Source organism: Drosophila santomea, chromosome 2L (genome assembly GCF_016746245.2).
Source record: "Drosophila santomea strain STO CAGO 1482 chromosome 2L, Prin_Dsan_1.1, whole genome shotgun sequence".
Classification (NCBI taxonomy): domain Eukaryota; kingdom Metazoa; phylum Arthropoda; class Insecta; order Diptera; family Drosophilidae; genus Drosophila; species Drosophila santomea.
Window position 1 is genome coordinate 6,649,114 of NC_053016.2, and position 20,033 is coordinate 6,669,146.

General features: G+C 46.2%; 4 protein-coding genes across 5 annotated transcripts; 3 read left to right on the forward strand and 1 right to left on the reverse strand.

Moving 5' to 3' along the window:
* The first annotated feature begins 892 nt into the window (after window positions 1–892).
* Window positions 893–2,598, forward strand: LOC120458437. Its single transcript, XM_039646080.2, has 3 exons — window positions 893–1,357; window positions 1,423–1,591; window positions 1,661–2,598. The coding sequence occupies exons 1-3, from the start codon at window positions 984–986 to the stop codon at window positions 2,390–2,392; spliced, it is 1,275 nt and encodes a 424-aa protein (XP_039502014.1). The 5' UTR covers window positions 893–983; the 3' UTR covers window positions 2,393–2,598.
* Window positions 2,599–3,552: 954 nt separating this feature from the next.
* LOC120449441 lies at window positions 3,553–5,510 on the forward strand. Its single transcript, XM_039632033.2, has 3 exons — window positions 3,553–4,204; window positions 4,460–4,628; window positions 4,685–5,510. Exons 1-3 carry the CDS (start codon window positions 3,840–3,842, stop codon window positions 5,402–5,404), a joined length of 1,254 nt encoding a protein of 417 aa, XP_039487967.2. The 5' UTR covers window positions 3,553–3,839; the 3' UTR covers window positions 5,405–5,510.
* Window positions 5,511–5,801: 291 nt separating this feature from the next.
* On the reverse strand, window positions 5,802–13,168 carry LOC120449313 (NADPH--cytochrome P450 reductase). Of its 2 annotated transcripts, XM_039631748.2 has the most exons (7): window positions 12,899–13,168; window positions 9,681–9,866; window positions 8,945–9,287; window positions 7,775–7,899; window positions 7,114–7,715; window positions 6,411–7,059; window positions 5,802–6,349 (listed from the first exon to the last, which is right to left on the reverse strand). In XM_039631748.2, the coding sequence occupies exons 2-7, from the start codon at window positions 9,848–9,850 to the stop codon at window positions 6,205–6,207; spliced, it is 2,034 nt and encodes a 677-aa protein (XP_039487682.1). In that variant the 5' UTR covers window positions 9,851–9,866; window positions 12,899–13,168; the 3' UTR covers window positions 5,802–6,204. The 2 variants fall into 2 exon arrangements, with proteins under 2 accessions (XP_039487682.1, XP_039487766.1); XM_039631832.1 differs by lacking the exons at window positions 8,945–9,287; window positions 9,681–9,866; window positions 12,899–13,168 and adding an exon at window positions 8,123–8,269.
* Window positions 13,169–13,689: 521 nt separating this feature from the next.
* On the forward strand, window positions 13,690–19,264 carry LOC120443834 (tyrosine-protein phosphatase non-receptor type 21). The gene is made up of 7 exons (XM_039623190.2): window positions 13,690–14,054; window positions 14,827–16,789; window positions 16,851–17,718; window positions 17,803–18,021; window positions 18,093–18,269; window positions 18,325–18,648; window positions 18,711–19,264. Exons 1-7 carry the CDS (start codon window positions 13,970–13,972, stop codon window positions 18,837–18,839), a joined length of 3,765 nt encoding a protein of 1,254 aa, XP_039479124.1. The 5' UTR covers window positions 13,690–13,969; the 3' UTR covers window positions 18,840–19,264.
* Window positions 19,265–20,033: the final 769 nt, after the last annotated feature.

Consider the following 20,033-nt stretch of genomic DNA (forward strand, 5'->3'; position numbering starts at 1 on the left):
GGCGGTGTTCCAGCAGTGAAGCACCGCCTGTTGTTTAACTCAACTATCAAGCAACGAATCTCAATCTTTCAATAGAGCACCTATGACGTGGTGGAATGACTGCGATCAACAGGTTGCTTCTATCAAAACAAAACGAAGCACAAGAGCTGAAAATTAATTAGGGTTTCATCAACCCACAAGCATGTGTATTTCGTTGGATGGAGATGACTATGCAAAACGCGAAGAGTGATACTAAAACGAGGCTTTTGCCTCTAGAAAGCTCAAGGCGAGCAGTGGGCCACAGTAGAGTTTTCCAAGTACAAAATATTATAAAAAATTATTCAAGAAAATGTCCCCAAATATAGGGTAAATCAACAAGATAGTGCACTTATTGTTCAAATACTTAATTATTAGAGATAAATATAAATGTGCTAGAGAAGCACAATGTTGGGTCTAGCAAATCTTGAATTGATTTATGGCAAATTTGAAGCATCAGCAATAATCGTGCAATAATATTTATCGTTATTTATGCTAGAACTATGCGGAAACTAAAATAGAATATGTTAATTGAAAACGCTACATATAAATCGTCGCCTCGTTTCTTTAAAAAGCTAATAAAAAAGCTTTTAAGAAATATACAATAAATTACCTAAAGTGAAACTAAAGAGAGCTCAATACCATAACATAAACAAAATATGTATTTTTTCCTCGACGTATTTTACCCGCAAAATAGAAATTCACTGCAAAACGAAATTCAAATCAATATCAACCCACTGTACTTTTTACTGCCCAATTAGTTTTTTTTTACGATGACACCACACTCATATGAAAAGCTCGAAATTGTCGTATAAACATTTCCCAAAAAACCAACACTATTGTGGGCAAATATATAACGTCGAGTTCTACGCGGTCGCAAAATCAGTTGGCTACGCAAGGCGAGCGTTAAGGTTTCGATCGGAAGCTTCCCCTTTTAGTCGGAGATACAATAGTTCACATATTTCGCAATGGTGGTCATCAAGAACGAGCAGAATATCTCGGTGCCCGAGTATCTCAACGAGCAGTTCTTCACAGAGACCCTGGAGGAGGGTCTGCGGGAGTCGAAGGTGACCCTAAAGGAGATCAACTTTGCGTGGGGCAGCAATCCGGGCGACAACTACTGCTCGGCCATCTATCGCGTCGCAGTCACGTTCGCCAGGTGGGTCGATGGTGGAGAATCGCCGGCCACGGAACAGCTTTCGCTGATTGTGAAGACCATCCCGATCACCGAAGCCACCCAGTTTCTGGAGGATGTCTGTGTGTTCATCAAGGAGAAGCAGACCTACACCGATGTCTTGCCCCGTTTGGATATCCTCAGCCGTGGCGACACATTCGGCGCAAAGTAGGTTGCTGAAAGTTTTTGGTGAAAGTATGCAGTGCTCACTAGCCTCTCAATCTCGCAAACAGATACTATCACTCGGTGAAGACTCCGGTGCAAACGATCGTGTTCAGCGACCTCAAGGTGGAGGGATTCAGTGTCGCCTCGCGGGAAGCAGGTCTCGACTGGAACCACGCCTCCCTCGTCCTTCAGCAGCTGGGAAAGTTCCATGCCACCTCCATGGTGCTGGCCAAGAAGGTAACAGTGACTCTACTCTGGACGACTCTCGAACTTTGTGCTAAATTGTGCTTTTTTGCAATTCCACAGGATCCCGCCATTGTGAAGCAGTTCACACGTGGCATGCTCAGCGAGGACATCCTGATGAAGAGCGACACCTTCGAGCACATGTTCGGCGGCTTCCTCAAGGGGCTCATCAAGAGCTCGGCAAGCTGGCCCGGCTTTGAGAAGATTAGCAAGCACCTGCAGCGGTTCATGGACAACTTTAGGAACGTGTGCGCGGATGCGTCCAGGCCAAGGAAGGGGGATCGCTACGTGGTGCTCAACCACGGCGACATGTGGACCAACAACTTCATGTACGGATACGATAACGCTGCAAAGCCGGACGTTCCCACGCGCGCCATCTTCGTGGACTTCCAGCTGAGCTTCTACGGCAGTCCGGCGTGCGACCTGAACTTCTTCCTGAACACCAGCATCAAGCTGCAGCTGCTGCAGGAGCGCCGCGAGGAGCTAATCAAGGTGTACTACGCGGCCTTCAAGGACACTCTGGAGTACGCCCGCTTCGAGGACATTCCCACCTACGAGGATCTGCAGTACGAGCTGCGCAGCCGCGAAATCTATGGACTCTTCGGCATGTTCGGCTTCCTGCCCATGATCACCATGCCCAAGGAGCTGTCCCAGGACAACAGCATTGAGAACATGCAGGACGAGGCATTCAAGCAGCGCAAGATGGATGCCATCTTCTCGCAAAAGTTCCTCAACGACCACCAAAAGTGGGCTCTGCAGCGAGCTGACTCACTCGGCGTCTTCGAGGACTACTGAAAAGTGGCATGAGTATTATGGAGGTTGGGGCTCTTTTACCTTTGTGATACAAATGGAGGCTCTTCCAAGGCGCACATCCTTAATATAGCTATATTAGCTTCTTGCCTGGGAATGTAAAGTGCCAAATGGTGGACTTTTAAATTGATTAAAGTACTAAACCTGACTTCGATGCAATAAATTAAAACGAAAATGTTGGGCTATCGCAATTTATGTGTTTTGTGTTAATCGGATTTCAGGAAAATGGTATCAGACTATGGAAACAAAGTCAGGGGCTTGCACAACAAAAAACCAATTTTGTCGATTTAGTAAACCACTTGATCGACAAGTGTACGCTGACTTTTGATGCTTCAGAAATAGTTAATATTAAGATAAGATCACATTGTCGCGTTACCTTCAGGGACATATACATATATGATTCCGAAAGTACCATTAAAATAATGGAGCATGTTATGAAATAGCAGAGGGAGGAAATCTGATTGAAGCACAGTCAGCTCGAGTTGAATAATTATATTATATATTACGCATTTCCACTAAAGAGTGTAATCATCTTGAATAACCAAGCATGTTACGTGATAGATAATAGTACCCTACGCCTTCACGTGTTTTCAGAATTTGATGATTTTATGGTTGTTTCCTTAAACATTCCCAGTAAGTTTCTGCAGCCTGGGAACATTTGCTTAGGGCTCTATCATTACGTCAACTAATAAAAAAGTGGAATGGTGTTATCTCTTGTCTGATTATTTTATTAAAGCTATCACGTAGAAACAACAGATTGATGATAATGAGATATATTCAGTTTATAATCCCCATAACTTAAATAGTGGGTGTATTTTAAATCTAGAATGCTAACAGCCACCTTTTTTATACGATCGACACCTTGTGCTGTTTTACGTGGATATGAATATTGTATTTAATCATGCCAACCAAATACGAGTATAATATAAATGATTACGTACAAAAAAAAATATATTTAGGAGGCGTTCGCGATTACTAATTAACCTCGGATTGACACTTGACTGAAAGCGTTCCCTTATCAAAAACTCGTTGTATTAATGCAAATTCGAAACGAAGCTTGATAAGATAATGATCTGCCAATCGTTGCAAGTGGAATCCATTCAGCAGAATTCGAAAAATATTCAAACACAATATTGTCGGCAAAGTCTGAAGTAGGAAGTCAAATTACTAGTTAAATGCGTCAAAAAAAGTTGGACGTCTCCGCGTTGCGTGTTTTACAAGTATCAAAAAATTAGACATCTCGTTGTCGCCTATTAAAGTCTATATATATATATATATATATACACTTAAAGTCTAATACTACCTATAACTGGATACACATAACTATAATTAATTGCGCCGCCGGAATCCGCTGTGCAAGATCACAGCGAGCCCCACTGACACGTATATAAATTGAGCACCGACCGGTAGCCACTTTTCAAACGATCGCAAGATGTGCAGCATTGTGTTCGACGCGGACGTGGTTGCTCCACCCAGCCACCTGGACGTGGCCTTCTTCGAAGAGGTGCTGGAGACAGCCCTGCGAACAGCCAGGGTGCAGCTGCTCTCCATTCACATCCGGATGGGCAGCAGCACGGGCGAGAACTACTGCAGTCAGATCTACCGAGTGAAGGTATCGTTCCAGCGTCCCGATCATCCGGAGCAGCACATGACGTTCATTGTGAAGAGCATTCCCCACCTGGACTCGGTGGAGTTCATTGATGACCTGCAGGTGTACCTCAAGGAGAAGATCACCTACTACGAAGTGCTTCCCCGGCTGGAGCTCTTGATGCAGTGCAAACGAAGCTTTGGGCCCAAGTGAGTAGCAAACGAAATTCAGCCAGCTTGAAATTCCGCTTCAAACAAAAATCGATATTTCGCATTACTCATACGCACTGTTGCAAGTCACTCTGTTATCAACAACGTTTATTTACCCCTAAAAAAAAGTATTAGAAATTAATTATTAGCACCATTCCAATAAGCATATGTAAAAAACTATTTAAGAGTTGATGTACGAAAACAAATTATTCTTGACCTACTATCCTTTGTCCCATATCCTTATTACTTCCACAGACTTTACCACTGCCTCAAACACCCGGAGAACTCGCTTGTGTTCGAAGATCTGGCCGAGAAGGGCTTCGTGATGGCTTCACGCGAGTTGGGCCTGAACGAGGAGCACTGTCAGCTGGTCATGGAGCGCTTGGCGGAGTTTCATGCCACTTCGATGGCCTTGGCGGCGCTGGTAAGTATTTTTCATAAACAGAGAAATAGATTGAAGACTTACCTCGACATGGCCAGGATCCCCACTTGTTCGATGCATATGGCGATGGAATGCTATCGCCGAGGGGCTTAGCCAAGGACGATGGACTGCTAATGCAGTTCTTCTCGGGCAATGGTAAGGAGTTGCACCACCTGGTGAGCACGTGGCCCGGCTTCGAGGGCATCGCCGAGAAGATCGGCAAGTACATGCGAAACCAGCGGGCCAACTTGGAACGGAGCCAGGCGCCGCAGGAGAAGGAGGTCAGGGTACTCAACCACGGTGACCTGTGGGTCAACAATATGTTGTTCAAGTATGATGCCGCACAGCGCCCGCAGGACCTCATCCTCATCGACTTCCAGATGAGCGTGTGGGGCAGTCCGGGCATCGACCTCAACTATTTCTTCTACACCAGCCTGACGTTGGACGTGCTGCGACATCGGCGAAGCCAGCTGCTGCGCACCTACCACGCGCGGCTGTCCAAAACGCTGCTCGACCTGGACATGGGCGTCCCGGTGCCCAGCTACGAGCAAATCCTGGATGAGGTCCATCGTCGCGAGTCGTACGGATTCTTTGCCAGCTACGGCATTTTCCCCACCGTTAGCCAGGACAAGGCCCAGACGGCCGACAACAACCTGGAGAGCTTCAAGGACGCCGATTTCGCCAAGCAGAAGGTGCGTCAGATGTTCCAGTCTCGCCGACTGGCGGATACACTGCGCTACACGCTACCGCACTTCGAACGCGCTGGAGTCTTAGATTGAAGTACTATTACGCTACTAACATATATATATACCATTTTAATATAACTACCCATATTAGGATTTTACAAAAATATATTTGCTGATTTCACATTCATTTGTAAAGATATAATATTCAGGTTTACTGTTTTAAAAACCTTGCAAAATACCGGCTGTGCGCTATTTTCAATGGGAACTCGAAGCTAACAGTCTTTATTGCGACATGAGTGTAAAAGCAACTTAACTTATTATTCAGCCAAAACGTATGCAACACCTATAGTTTTTTAGATGCAAACAAAATTTCAATTTTAAACAAGAAAAGTATTAACGGAAAAGTATTAAATTTTACACCGTACGTAGCTATAAAGATATCAAAATGTTTATGGTATCTATTATAGCCGTAGAAGAAATATTAGTCAAATTTACGAACAGCATTAAAGAAGTCAACCGTACTTTTCTTTATTTATAAAAATACAATTGCAATGTCACTGTTTAATTGCACATCATGTTTCGTTTTTGTATTGAAATCACCAAGAGAATACAAAGTAAATTGCTTGTATAAAGGACTTTAAATAATCTGCACTCGTACACAGCTACTTAATCGATAACTTGTTACTCCGCTCATTTCATTACTTAGATTCCATCTCAGTTTGTCCCATCAAACAGTCCAGGGTCAAGCTCGAGTCAATTACACTAGACATACACTTAATCGGTACTCATTCGTTTGTTGAACTGCAGCATGAAGTTCCCAAACCAAAAAATTACGCTTACATAGCTTAGTGAACTAGAAAACTTTACGCTTATCGGTTGGCTTTTGGATTAGATTAGCTCCACACATCGGCCGAGTAGCGCTTCTGAGCCTCCATCTTCTTGATATACTGCACGGCGTCAGCCTCGCTCATGTTACCCTTTGTGGACAAAATTTTCACTAAAATGTTCCTAACGTCCACGGCCATGTTCTTCGCATCACTGAAATTTGAAGAGCGGGTGTTAAGAATCCTGTGTACATGTTGGTCCCCTAGCAACTTACCCGCAGATGTAGAAGTGTCCCTTATTCTCGCCAATCGCGTTCCATATAAGATCTGCGTCCTGTTCAAGCAGGTGCTGTACATAGACCTTCTTCCCCTGGTCGCGGGAAAAGGCAGCCTTCAGATTGAGAGTACCCTTCTTAACCCACTCCTCCAACTCGGATTCGTAGATGTAATCCTCACTGCGCTTACGGCAGCCGAAGTAGAGAATCGACTCGCCCACGGTCTTGCCCTCATCGCGCAGGAACTGTCGCTCCTGAATGAAACCGCGGAAGGGGGCCAAGCCCGTGCCAGGACCCACCATAATGATAGGCGTCTCCGGCTTCGAAGGCAAACGGAACTGCGACTTGCGGATGAAGACGGGCACCTTCACCTCCTCACTGCCTTGGGGTTGCTTGTTCTTCAGATATGTGGTGGCCACGCCCTTGTTGATGCGCCCTGTCGGAGTCTTGTACTCCACGAGAACGGCTGTCACGTGGACATCAGTAGGGTGCAGCTTAGCAGACGACGAGATGGAGTAGTAACGGGGCTGCAAGCGGGGCAGCAGTTCGCAAACGTGATCGATGGGTGGGCGACAGGATTTGATGTCTTCCAGAATGTGGACAATGTTGCGGCATGCGTCTTGAATCCAGCTCTGGTATTTCTCCTTTCCTGCAACCCAATATACTTTAGAATATGTTTTTGTCCAGGAATAATAATTCTTACCCTCGGGATTGATGGAGGCCATGCTGCGCAGCAATTCCTTCTCCTTCTCGTCGGTACAATACTCGGCGAGCTCCTTGAGGATGTGCGTGCGGGGAATAGCCGTAATTTCCAAGTAGTGGGTCAGAGCCGTGCGGTACGTGGTGGGGCAAGGGAATGGATGCTTCTTGCTGCTGTCCGTATCGGTGTTGATAAGCGAGAACACAGTATCCAGATCGGCTTTGCACAGCTCGCCAAGTTTCTCCACCAGACTCTTGTCGTTAACAGGGAACATGGCCACATGGTCTCCGGCATCGTATCGCATCTTGGAGCCATCGATGCTCAGCTCTATGTGCATGCAGGAGCGACCGCCGCCCTTGTGCAGCTCGCGGTTAACCTTGATGGGGGCCAGGAAGGGGTTCTTGGCGTCGAAGGGCGGTCGCTGGTTCTGAATCGAGTGCAGGCGGGCAATCTCTCCCGTGTATATGCGGTCAGGCTGCACCTCTGGCTGCTCCAGCAGACGGTACTGACGGATGAGCACTTCCTCGCCGCCGCCCTCGATGCCGAAGTGGTCGCACACGGCGGGCCAGAAGCGGTCCTTCCACGTGATGAAGTCATCCTCGATGCTGTGAGTAAAGTAATGCGTTAGTAAGGCTCCCAGTTTTCGCTACACCCATCCACTTACTTGGCATCATCGTCGCCCAGGCCCAGTTCAAAGACCCGGTTGGCGCCCAGCTCCTCCAGCCGCTTGTCCACATAGATGGCCACCTTGTTGTAGTGCTCGTAGGTCTTGTTTCCCAAGCCGAAGACCTGCAATCAGACAAGGTTGGCTTTAGTTACAACAGAATGGAATGCAGTTAACTTAACTATGTACTTATAATGCATGATGTATGCTTATATCACCTTAGTATTTAAATGAATCAACGATTAAGCTGTCAATTTTAATGAGACCCATTATAGGATTGAAAAGGTTATCACTTATTAGTTTTATAGCTTTTACTATAAGTAATTGTAGAACTAAACTTTATAATACCTTCCATTCTATCTTTCGTTTGACGCTAGCTGTTCTATTACGTAAAGTATGCAAAATGCCGAGCAAATTGAGCAGCTTTTGGTGGCGGAACCTGACGAGCAGGTGCGCAGATGTGGCGACCGTACTCTGCATTCTCCGGCCTACATTTGCCGGATTGATCCGTAGTGCAAACACGGAAATTGTAAACAAATTGCGCAAGAACCGGGATCGACATTGAGCACATTGTTTTTCACGAACCAACTAAAAATTCCATGCGAGCGCTGCCACGCAAAAGCCGACTGCTACGGCACACGAGCCCAAGCTACGCAATTTTGAGTTGCCAGTTGGGCGGGCGATTCAAATTAGGCAACTGATAACGTTGATAAGTTTGCTAGCAGTTGGCCTGTAGGCAATATTAAGACACGCTATAATCAGCGTGGTTTAAATGTTTGAAATAACGGTGTGACACGGCCAGAAACAAATAGATTTCAATCAATGAACGTACGATGAAGTGCTGGCATTTTGAGGATGGTGATTTCCAATAGCAGATTAATTATTTAGAAAAAACTCTTCCTGGTGAGCTACACTATCAGGTTACAGCCTATCTGTTAATTAGGATCCCCCAATGCCATTTCAACTGTTTTCGTTTCGCTTACATCAGCTGTATCGAGACACAACAAACAACAGAGATAGCCAAAATTGCGATTATTCGTGGAATAAATATCACTTATCAGTGGAACAGTGTTTTGATAAGTGAAACGGACTCCGTGTTTGGCCAATGGGAGTCGTGTAATCAGTATGCGTGCAGATAACGCCGTTTTGTGTGATTTTGCCCGTACTCACCGCATAATTTAGCCCGGTCAGATCGACATCGCCGCTGGTGATCCACTCGTAGAACTCCATGGCGTTGTCAGTGGGATCGCCTTCGCCGTAGGTGGCCAGGCAGAAGACCGCCAAGGAGTTGTCGATGTCCTTCAGCTGCAGCAGCTCCTCCATGTCGCACTCCTCGGGATCGGCAACCATGCCCTTCAGCCGGTAACGAATGCCCTCCTTGGCCAGACGGCCAGCGAACTCCTCGCCGGTTCCGGTCTGCGAGCCATAGAAAACGACCAGACTGCGTCCGGATGCCTTCAGCTTCTTGATGAACGAGTTGTCCGACGCACTGGTGGTGCACACTGTGGTGGGTCTGGAGAACGTAAAGATATGCGTTAAAATCTCTGTCCAATTTAAATCTTATCTTAACGTGCAGTTAAACAGCCAGATGGGCGAATGAATCATACGAATCACACATTCGTACATTGTTTGCAATGAATGAATCATACCGAGTCGAATAATGCCTGATCGATTCGAACAAATCGGCGAAACATGTGGATCTGTGACGGAATGAACCGAATCATTTCGATGCATGCCTGTATCTGGCGTGCATTTCATTGCAGAAGCAGTTTCAAGTTCTGTGATGTGGGCATAACAAACAAGTTCTTTAAGAGGTTTTCTCAAGAATTTATCCATCGAATTGAAGAATTGCCATGATTTTGGATGATGGTTCGGAATTAACTACATACATATATGCTATACTTACTGTATGGAATAGCTCCTGGTTGGCTCCTCCTCCTTCTTGCGGCTGCGCAGGAAGTAGAAGGCTGCTCCGCCGATGAGCACCGCCAGTAGGGCCACGTCCAGCAGGCCCAAGAAGGGTTCGTCGCCGCTGGGGATTGCGGCTGCTCCATCAATCGTTTGCTCGCTGGCCATGGTGGTAAGTGTATGACTGCAAAAAGGGCACAGAATTCACGGCGCTATAGTTTTCGCTTTGCATAACATTGATTTAGCTCCATTTGCATGTCGCGCACTTTGGACACGCACTCTAATGTATTCCACGTATGCCAGCCGCTGGCGGCGGAGCATCGGCTGTGCGTCTAACGGTAGTCCGTCCGCTTCCGCACTTGTCTTAACGGTGCAAGGTACCGCTCTAGCTGGATGTTCCGCCAGCGCCAGTGCCAGCGCCGGCGGCTGACATTGAAAACGCGCATCTGGTTTTAATCGATCGTACCTTGGGACGTATCCGTAGCACTGCTGTACTGCCGACTACAACTACGTCTATCTATCTATCAGTCAAATGCAGTGCTGCACTGGTGCAATTTGAACTATGAATTCGATTGGATCCGCTGTGGCGACGCAACGTGTGTTTCGCGTTAGAGAGCACTGCTCACTGACAGCCGGGAGCAACAGGTTTTATGCACGCGCTTATCAAACGCCGCCGTCGGTCGCGAGATATGATGAAAGCGAGTAAAAGCGTTCGAAATGCGCTGTTCCCAAGCCGAAACTCTTTGTGGTGCGCAAAATAGCGAAATTTGGTTTCCAATCGATCGATTAACACTTTTACTAGCGCTCGTTCCCAGGAAATCGCCAATTGCACTGAGCAAAGGCTTATTTGCTGTGGAATCAATGTAAAACTAGAGATAGATTTTAGTTAACAAATCGGATTAAGCCATGACAAACATAAAATCACTTTTTGCAAGGCATTTGCTTGCATTAGGCCTTAATGGGTTTTTCATTTTTATGGCATATGGTATGGATAACAGCCATTTACCCAATATACATATAAGGAAGAAAAGAAAATGCAAATTGAAACGCTTTTCTTATGTTTGGTTTTGAGTTCTGAAATGCACACCTGGAGTTCAAATAGGTTTGCCCGACTGCTTCCAGTTTTAACTAGTGCCGAAAGCACATTCACTGGAAATCTGAAGCTAAACATTTGGAAGTTATCTTTTGTTTGGGGGCCTTCAGGGCTCCGCTGGATTGTCACCTTGAATTCGGGGTTGACTTAATGCTTTAATGTTGCTAATGCGTCGCTACGTGCGTGTACTTTGTATAGAGTCGCGTAATAGTTCTTGTTGCTGTGGTCAGCAAAAGGCAGAAAATAAATATTAAACACATGCGAGGCATATGCAAATCGACGGCAATATCGTCATTCTCGTCCGATATCGAGGAAGGTAGGTGTTCGACGCTCTCGATAACGAACCAACACTGGCAACAAGTGGCGGGGAACATAGAATTGGTCTCTTTTTATAGGTCACCCATGTGTGCTGTCGGGTTGGAATGACGACACCGCAATGCTTGAACCCTAAACTTTGAGCTGTGGAATTCAATTGTGTTAGGAACCTCATATTTACATATATGATCACGAAAAACCAAAACAAGAATCTACTACAAAAGTAATTGAAAGTACTTCTAAAACATACTTTAACTAAGTGGCTGTTTCTCGAGCGCACATCTACTACCTGTTTATCTACATACGGAGAATTAGATAAATGATCTTGGCCGTTAAGCTTAGCCATCTATTCAAACAAAGTGTACGGTTTAGTCAAAACAAACGCCCATTTAGTATCACATACACAAGTGTAATTTGCGTGATAACGCTGAGAATCTCGCTTGGCAAATGTGATTTTGAAATTCCCCAAACACGATGACAGTCGCGAATTATTCGTCCGGATCGACGGAGAATTATAAAGTAAGCGTGACTAGGCATGTTTACTTCGCGCTCAAGTAGTTTTCCTTATCAAAACCCGAATGTGTCGGTCCGAAAAGGATGAAATGTAGCTCCATGCTCAGTGTAGCTCCGAAATGGGAGGATTGACCGAAATTAATTAAATGTAACCCCAAAACCGACCTTCCCCTTTTAATGGTTCTTTGTGTGGAAGATCTAAGGGTCTAGCGTTAATAGGTAGGTAGCCCCATAATGGGGGTCATAGCATAATACTCTGTGTATTTGAGTGGTCTTTGCACTTGAATTTCAGTGATATGATCTGACTCGAGATGGCATTATCTTTCTGTGACAATAATTTATGGTACACTTACACGATTTATTAATTTGACTTTATGTACATACCTATTCTAGCTGTCTTTTTAACTACGTTCTTAGTTTTATCAAAATGGATCGACTTTACAGAGTTCAGCTAGAGTATACCCACTTCGGCATTCCGAAGTTGGCCACTTTCAATTTTGTTTCTCGGAGAGCGACGTTGTATTGAATTTGGATACTATGATTTCGTTGATTTCGACATGAAAGTGTGTGTGTATAATGAACACACACACAACACAACAAGTTGTTTTTAATAACTTGGAAACTAAAGGCAACGCCGACTCCAATTGGAAAATGTGTAATGTTTTTAAAAGTTGTGTTTTCGAGTTCTGAAATGGGGAATATCTGCGTTGCCTCCATCGAGTGTTCACTGTACGGGAAGCAGACAGTCGACAGCTGTTCTCAGCGGTGAGCGACGAGCAGAAAACTAACTTGCGATGGGCGAGGGCGATTGGCGACCCATCCGAGTCGCGTTTTTGGTTATGCAATTCGGCCTACGACTCGTTTTGAGACGTGGAAGACGGCGTTCCAGCGTGCAAATAGCGCAAATTAATAACAGAAGTGAATTAAATTAAATTACACGCTGCGCGGCCCGTGTGAGCGAGAGCGCACTATTGCACGGGCGGCGGCGAGGCTGTGCGAGAGGGAGATAGAGCGAGCGCAGCAACAGGTACTGAACTTTAAACTCGCTCGCAGGCGCACATACGTGCGTGTGTGTGTGTGTTTGTGTGCGAGCGAGCGAGAAAGCGTGCGCTTGCTCCATCATCTGTCCTCGTCGCTGCAACCTTGACCGCCAATGCAGCGCTTAAAATATCTAAGCAGCAATTAATTATGTGCTGGTTTTCGATTTCGATAATCGGGTTTTGCTATTTAGATTTCGACTGTGCGTGGCCTTGTAATTTGGCTGTCGCACACAAGTGCTCCTTCTCGAAACTCACCGATCACGATCTCCGACTGCGCTGCTCCTAATCCTCTGTAGATAGACGACGATCGGTGGATGTGGATCTGTGCCCCGTCTCTGGTGCGCTTCCTGTTGCAGCCCCTCTCAGCCGCTTGGTAGACGTCAAAGCCCTTGATTTAAATTCGCTTTATTCAGTTACGCAGCGGGGCGAAGCCACGATCTTAATTTTAATTCGCTTTATTCGATAAAACGCTGACGGAGGGCGGAAAGTGCAGAGGGGAAGTCACGACTACCACGGCAGCAGCAGTACTAAATTACTGAATTCCAGAGGGACCGTCGCTGAATCGCGGTGTGGAATTCTCTTTGGCACGCGCTTTCTAGCACTGCATTTGGAGCGGATAACAGGGTGCTGCCAACACGCCACCTATGCGGGCAGTTGCCCTGTTACGCTCGTTACTTTTACTGTTCGCTAGAAACCGTTAATACTTTGCATATCAAAATAATGGATTTATCTTTGGTTTTTTGTATTTTAAAGAAGCACTTATATTTGAAAAGCCTAAGCAATTTAAGAATATTTAATGTTGATATTTGATGCACTTAAGTGTATATGTTAGTCTAAATTCAACATAAAACTCTTTTCTTTATGATTTAAACTTAATAACTGCTAACTAGATTGTTTTTATTAAAATCATAGCCATTGACTTGTTTTTAGTGCACCATTTTAAATGATTTAAGGAACAAAACCTATTTTCTTGAAGTCCACTGTACAAAGACATGCCGATAGTCCATGCCGCCTATCGATCCATTCGATGCCAGCCACCAAGGTACTCAGTCAGCACCTGCGTATCGATATCAGCACTTCGGGCTCTTCGTTTTATTTCTTGTGAATTCCTTTATTTATTGTCAAGAACTGCCTAATTACTGTCTTTAGCTTTATTTAACTTCTACGCGCAGTGCCGTGGCTTCCGTGTCTTAGCAGCTGATTCAAATCGGCTAATTCCAATTGAGCAATTTACTCCCACAAAAAACGCAGTGGTGTCGATGGTGCTGCCGTATTAGCCAGTTTTGTGAGCCCAGCGGAGCCCCGGTGGAGCAAGATAGTCGAAAAATGCCATTAAAGTTCTTGAAAAAGTGTCGCCAGTACAATGTTACGTCCAAGAGTTTGTTTGTTATATCAGTGCATCACCTGCTGGGTGAGTAAGCCCCGCGTTCCTAGAGGCGCTACGCCCACCAATACAGCAAGAACAACTACAGCAATAGCAACAGTGGAGACGAGACAATAGAAACAACAAGCAATCGGTGACAAAGCCACAACTTAACAGCTGCCGTCTGCTATTGCAATTGGGATTATTTAATTGGGAATGTGCACAAAAGTTCGTTACATGGCGCCCACTTCCAGTTTAGCTGGAATTCGCCTTCCAAGGCACAGACCACAAAAATGTCTCAAACTTGTTGCTTTGCTGTTGCCCTGCAACAGAGGCCAGCAACAGTCGCTGAGTTAACAGAGGCGCCCAGGACACTTAGCAGCGACCGTTAAATCGAAAGCTAACAGACTGCTTATAAGAAATTCCTAGTTTAGAGTAACAAATATTTAGAATACTTGACATAAACATTTTACTCTCGTTTTCGGGTTGAACTACAAGCTGTTGTAGTTTTTATACACATAGCTAAACCAAAGACCTTGACTCAATTAAAACCTTCAAAATTTCACCAACCAACAGAAACTTATCAGATATTAGGCCTACGTTAAGATAGTTAGAAAAGACGACAGATGAACGAAGCTATTTGAACGGCGCCGCAACAATTTCCGTCCATTAAACGTATAAGGTCTCGAAAGAGATTATAAACTTTATTTGTATATTTGCATATTTGCGCGTGCGACGGGCAGGGCCAAGTTGTTGTTGGAGCTTGGAGCGGCTTAGGCTGATGTTTGGAGCACGTTTTCACTGGTTACCTCTATTGCAGACACCTCCAGCACGGTGGACTGCACGATCAGCTCGGAGAGCAAGGGGCAGGAGTGCCTGGACAACGTTTGCCAGCGCTTGCTGATCCAGCAGCCGGAGTTCTTTGGCCTGCGCTACCTGGTCAAGGGCAAGGACAAGGAGGACGAGTTCAAATGGATCGATCTGGAGCGCTCGCTCAGCCGGCAGCTGGAGAAGTATGCGGCGGGGCCGAAGATCTATCTGCGTGTGCGTCACTATGTGACCACCGGTGTGCGCCACTTGAGCGACGAAGCCACCCGCTTCTACTACTTCCTGCAGCTGAAGAGCGACATCTACGAGGGCCGCATCGCCTGCGACATCCGCACGGCCATACTGCTGGCTCTCTACTGCCGCCAGGCGGAGTACGACAGCTATCAGGGCGACAAACAGAGCAAGGACTATCTGAAGAAGTCACTAGTCCTGCCGCGCAACATGCAGGGCCTGGCCAACGATGACAGCATGCTGGAGGGACTGATCGTGGAGGTCTTGCAGCAACAGGCGGGCATTGCACATCTGAGTCAGAGCCAGGCGGAGGAGATGTACATACAGTGCTGCCAGCAGCTGGAGGGGTATGGGGAGGAACGCTTCGCCGCCAAGGACACGCTCGGCAACGATTTACTGCTGGGCCTGGCCATCAACGGGATGGTGGTGAACGCGGACAACGGGCGTCAGTATTTTCCATGGAAGGACTTCCACACGGTAACCATCGACAAGCGAACGATCAAGATCGAGCAGAACAAGCTGGACGGCGGCGGAAGCATCGTGGGAAGCTTCATATTCGGCGAGGCGGACACGGCACGTTACTTCTGGAAGCTCACTATCAGCCAGCACAAGTTTTTCAAGCGCTACATTGACACAGCCACGCCCTCGAGCCTGGGAAGTGGTGCGGATGCGGAGAGTGGTCCGTTGGGCGTTGATAGCGTGGGTTATGTGGACTACGATTATAATGAAGCAGCGGCCGCCGAGCAACTGCAACTGCAACAGCATCAGCAGCAACAGCAACATATCCAGCAGCAGCAACAGATTCAGCAGCAGCAAATGATTTCGTCCAACATTTCGCTAGCTGCCAGCGCGAACCAGATGATGGGACAAAGCACCTCCTGTCTGGATCTGAGCAACAACAACCTGCACAGTAGCAGTGGCATGTTGCACCACGGGAGCAGCAACAACAACAATAACAATGAGGAGCGGGAGCGCCTGAAAGCCATGCTGCCCACATACCGCCCGGCACCAGACTATGAGACGGCGGTCCAACTAAAGTACCGCACTCCATCGGCGGAATTCCACAACGTGGCATTGGCAATGGCCGCGCCTGGAAATGCCTACTATGCAGGCTCCCAGCCGGATGTCCACAATCCCGGCATGCACAACGAGAACTTGCTGTATGGTCATATGACTGCGCATCGTTATCCGGACGTGGCTCAGCCGGCCGCTGCTCTACACCACCATATCAACCTGTACCAGGCGCAGCATCAACCGCAGTCACATCCACAGCCAATGAGCGCAGCCCAGGCGTACCTGGAGCTCTCGCAACGCATGCACATGATGCGTCACAAGGCCCCCCCGCCGTATGTCAATCGGCTGAGTTCCTCCTCCACGCCCGATCTGGCCGTGGCCACTCCACGTTCCCTTCAGGGCTTTCGCAACTACGTAAGCGGCTCCTCGCCGGATCTAGTCTCCAACCGCAGCCTCTTCAATGGCGGCCAGTACGTTGCTCTGCCCGCTGGCGGACATGCCGGCAACATCCCCACATCCTCCGGAGCCACCATGCTGCACCAGTACCAGTATGTGAGCCACATGGGGCACTCACAGCCCTACCTGCCCCCGCACGGCACCTTCGAGAACCTCAACATGATTGAGGAGCAGCCGTCCATTATGTCCCAGCTGCGACAGTCGGCGATGAGTCAGGCAGCAGCTGCAGCTGCCGGTTCTGTGGTAACGCAAAGGTAAGTGGAATAAAGTCGTAAAATAAACAAAATAATAATACTTTTCGCTACGATCTTGCAGTTCACCCACCCTGCCGCCGAGTGGCTATCGTAGTTCTGTACCCCCGCCAGCCAGCAGTCCGCTTCCACCACCGGTTGTTGCTTCGTCCCATAAATCGGCGACGCCAGCGCCTTTACAGAGGAGCTTGGTGAACGGGTCCATCGAGCCAATCTACGAGAACGTACCCCTGCCACAGAGAGCCTCCGGTGGCAGCAGTGGCGCTGCTAATGCTGAGGCTATGCGTCAAAGAGCTTCGTCCATACAGTCCGCTCCCGGCGTTGTTCCTGTTCCAGCTGCTCGAAAAGCCAGCACCAACAACGTGGTTACTGTAACGGTGAATTCCCCGCCCGACGATGGGAACATGAAAATGTACGGCGCAGACCGAGCAGCAAGCACGGAGCTGCTGTTCCTAGAACCGCAGGCTCCCAAGCGGACCAACAGAGCCGCCAGTGCAGCGCCTGATATGGGAGCCGCACCTCCGCCACGACAACATCGCTCGACAGCCAGCCTAAACAAGTCGACGACGGTCGACATGATCACGCCGGCCGGAGACACACTGCAGCAGCAGTTCAGTGCCATGAATCTTTCTGCCAACACATCTGCTTCCACTTCCTCCATGTTCAACTCAACGCTGGACACCACGTCGTCATCGGCGGCCAGCAAAGACTTAAAACGCAAGAAGCGCTGGAACTTCTTGTCACGTAGCAAAACACCCGACAAACAGAAGTCTGCGACGCTGGGCAGGGAAAAGGCCACAACGGCAGGTCAGCACTCCAAGCTGGCGGCAAAGCTGAAGCTAGCTCAAGACGATCTCAACCTGCCAAATCGTTGGTCCACGGGCGTCAACAAGCCGCAGCCCATTTCCGGACGATATTCCAAGGACAAACTGGTAGGTAGTAGTTAGTAAATTGAAAGCTTAAAATATCTGTTTGGCTTGGAATCCTTTTTAATTAACGCGCCTTTTTAATTCCAGTGCCAAATACTAGATCAAAAACTAGGTGACTCGCAGCTATTCATGGAGTTTGAACGCATACCGAAGCGACGGGAGCACGCCCTATACGAGTGCGCCCTGCTGGAAGAGAACGAGCCAAAGAACCACGACCCAAACTTTTTACCCTACGACGACAACAGAGTGCGACTGACCCCATCGATGGATAACCGGCATGGTTACGTAAATGCTTCCTCCATATCTGTACGTTTAGTAGACACTCACGCTGGAGAAAAAATGTTGTACTAACTTCATTGTTAAAACGTATTTCACAGGCCACTGTGGGCACAAAGCAGCGGTTTTACATTGTGGCCCAGTCGCCACAAGAGTCGCTAACCATGCGCATCTTCTGGCAGTGTGTGTGGGAGGCTGATGTGTATTTGGTGGTTCAGCTAACTGAGGACATGAGTTATATTCCTCGAAGCAGTCATCAGCGTCTCGAGTTTGGTCAGGTTCGTGTACCGCATAAGCTATTACTGCCACTTCTCTAACGTTCTTTTTTTCTAGTTCCAAGTGTATCAGGAATTTTCACAAACCACTGATCGATGCACCACCATTAAGCTGCGCCTTTACCACGTACCATCGCGGCGATACCGTTCCGTTTGGTATCTGCAGTACGCTGACTGGGCGGAGCAGAATTGTCCACGCGATGTGAATCACTTCCTCGATTTCCTCGAGGAGCTGAATTCCGTGAGACTGGCATCCACACAAGAAGTTCCTCCGGGACACAACACAAACCCACCGGTTCTTCTTCACTGTCTGGAGGGAGGCGGCCGTTCCGGAGTGACACTGACTGCCGATCTTTTGCTGTACACCTTGGACCACAACGAGGTGAGTGGAGAATGGGAATCTATTTTTAAATTTCTCTAAACATTCGCTTCTTACGATCGCAGGACCTAGATATACCTCGTGTCATTGGGCAGCTAAGGCATCAACGAGACAGCATTATACCATCCCTGGCGCAATACAAGTTCATATACAATCTGCTGATTACCTATTTGAAGCGCACGAGGCTGATCTGAGGTTTTAAAGAAAATGGGAAACTTGGCAAGAAGTATTTTTTCTTTGTTTAAGCTAATATTCTTAAAATCGAACAAATTTTCTTTAGTTCTCGTTTTTAAAAATCAGTACAACTCCGTTCAATAATTTTATACTTCTACTGGCAGCTGTTGGCCCTTAATCGTTAAATTTTAATACCAACTAGTTTTTAAGCTCTAGACTTGTTATAAAAACTGAACACCCCTACAATGGCCGCTTTATACATATATATAAAAATAGCGAATAGGTAGTTGTTTTGGCAAGCCAGTAAAAATGCCAGTTAACTAACCACAGCCACAAAAATTGGGCTTAGGTATAAAGCCGAACTATTTATACATGTGTATTTTAATACATTTCGAAATAAAAAATTAACGAATTGATAAAAAACAATAAACACATTTAAATCTTATGCAAGTGGTTTTTCCTAACCAAATTATTAATTTAATTAATTTTTTAAAACGACCCCTCATTGACAAAAAATATTTCGTTAAATTGCTGCCTACTTTTTCCATTTATCAATTGAATATTTTTAATAGGGCGTCCCCGAGATTTCTGAAAATCAAAGATTCAATTAAAAGTCCACTTCTTTTTCATGCTTATATTAATTTTTAAATAAATTTATTTTTGTGCACCTTTGCAGACAAGTTGCAAAAATAAACGCTCAACACGACATTGAAAAAAAATCTCGTCGGTTTTCAAAGATTCCTAAAAATCTAAGCATTAAGCTGCACAACATATAGAAATATAAATACAGAAAATCATTAAGCAAAATACGCGATTTTTTATTTATACAGAGTACAATTTAGGCTTCGATCTAATATTTAAGCCTTAAAAAGCAAATTTGGTATTTAGTCTAACTTAAAAGTACAAAGAGCACAATGTATACATATTTAGCATATCCATATCGTTTGATTTGATTTGTTTTTGTTTTCTTGAATTCAGCAAAACATAATTTGATTTTCTCTTTGAAAATGAAGCGAGCAACGGGTCTCCTCCACTCTTGGTTTGTATATATAGAGATTTCTTGTATATAGCTTGTATATGTAGGTTGTATATATATATATATTGTATATATCTATGTATATAACAGGCATTCATGCACACACAAATATTTATATTTATATTGGAGTTCCTTACGTGTGAGAAAAATACGATCAAAAATCATTATATATGGTTCT

Bases quoted from the DNA above. Each gene is read 5' to 3' on its own strand.
- LOC120443834 (XM_039623190.2), top strand. From the start codon at position 13,970: ATGCCATTAAAGTTCTTGAAAAAGTGTCGCCAGTACAATGTTACGTCC. The intron at 18,022-18,092 runs GTACGTTTAGTA...CGTATTTCACAG, and splicing joins TAAATGCTTCCTCCATATCT to GCCACTGTGGGCACAAAGCA. The intron at 18,649-18,710 runs GTGAGTGGAGAA...TTACGATCGCAG, and splicing joins ACACCTTGGACCACAACGAG to GACCTAGATATACCTCGTGT.
- LOC120449441 (XM_039632033.2), top strand. From the start codon at position 3,840: ATGTGCAGCATTGTGTTCGACGCGGACGTGGTTGCTCCACCCAGCCAC. The intron at 4,205-4,459 runs GTGAGTAGCAAA...TTACTTCCACAG, and splicing joins AAACGAAGCTTTGGGCCCAA to ACTTTACCACTGCCTCAAAC. The intron at 4,629-4,684 runs GTAAGTATTTTT...CGACATGGCCAG, and splicing joins CGATGGCCTTGGCGGCGCTG to GATCCCCACTTGTTCGATGC.
- LOC120458437 (XM_039646080.2), top strand. From the start codon at position 984: ATGGTGGTCATCAAGAACGAGCAGAATATCTCGGTGCCCGAGTATCTC. The intron at 1,358-1,422 runs GTAGGTTGCTGA...TCTCGCAAACAG, and splicing joins GGCGACACATTCGGCGCAAA to ATACTATCACTCGGTGAAGA. The intron at 1,592-1,660 runs GTAACAGTGACT...GCAATTCCACAG, and splicing joins CCATGGTGCTGGCCAAGAAG to GATCCCGCCATTGTGAAGCA.
- LOC120449313 (XM_039631748.2), bottom strand. From the start codon at position 9,850: ATGGCCAGCGAGCAAACGATTGATGGAGCAGCCGCAATCCCCAGCGGC. The intron at 9,288-9,680 runs GTAAGTATAGCA...TACGTTCTCCAG, and splicing joins ACCAGGAGCTATTCCATACA to ACCCACCACAGTGTGCACCA. The intron at 7,716-7,774 runs GTAAGTGGATGG...CTTTACTCACAG, and splicing joins CTGGGCGACGATGATGCCAA to CATCGAGGATGACTTCATCA.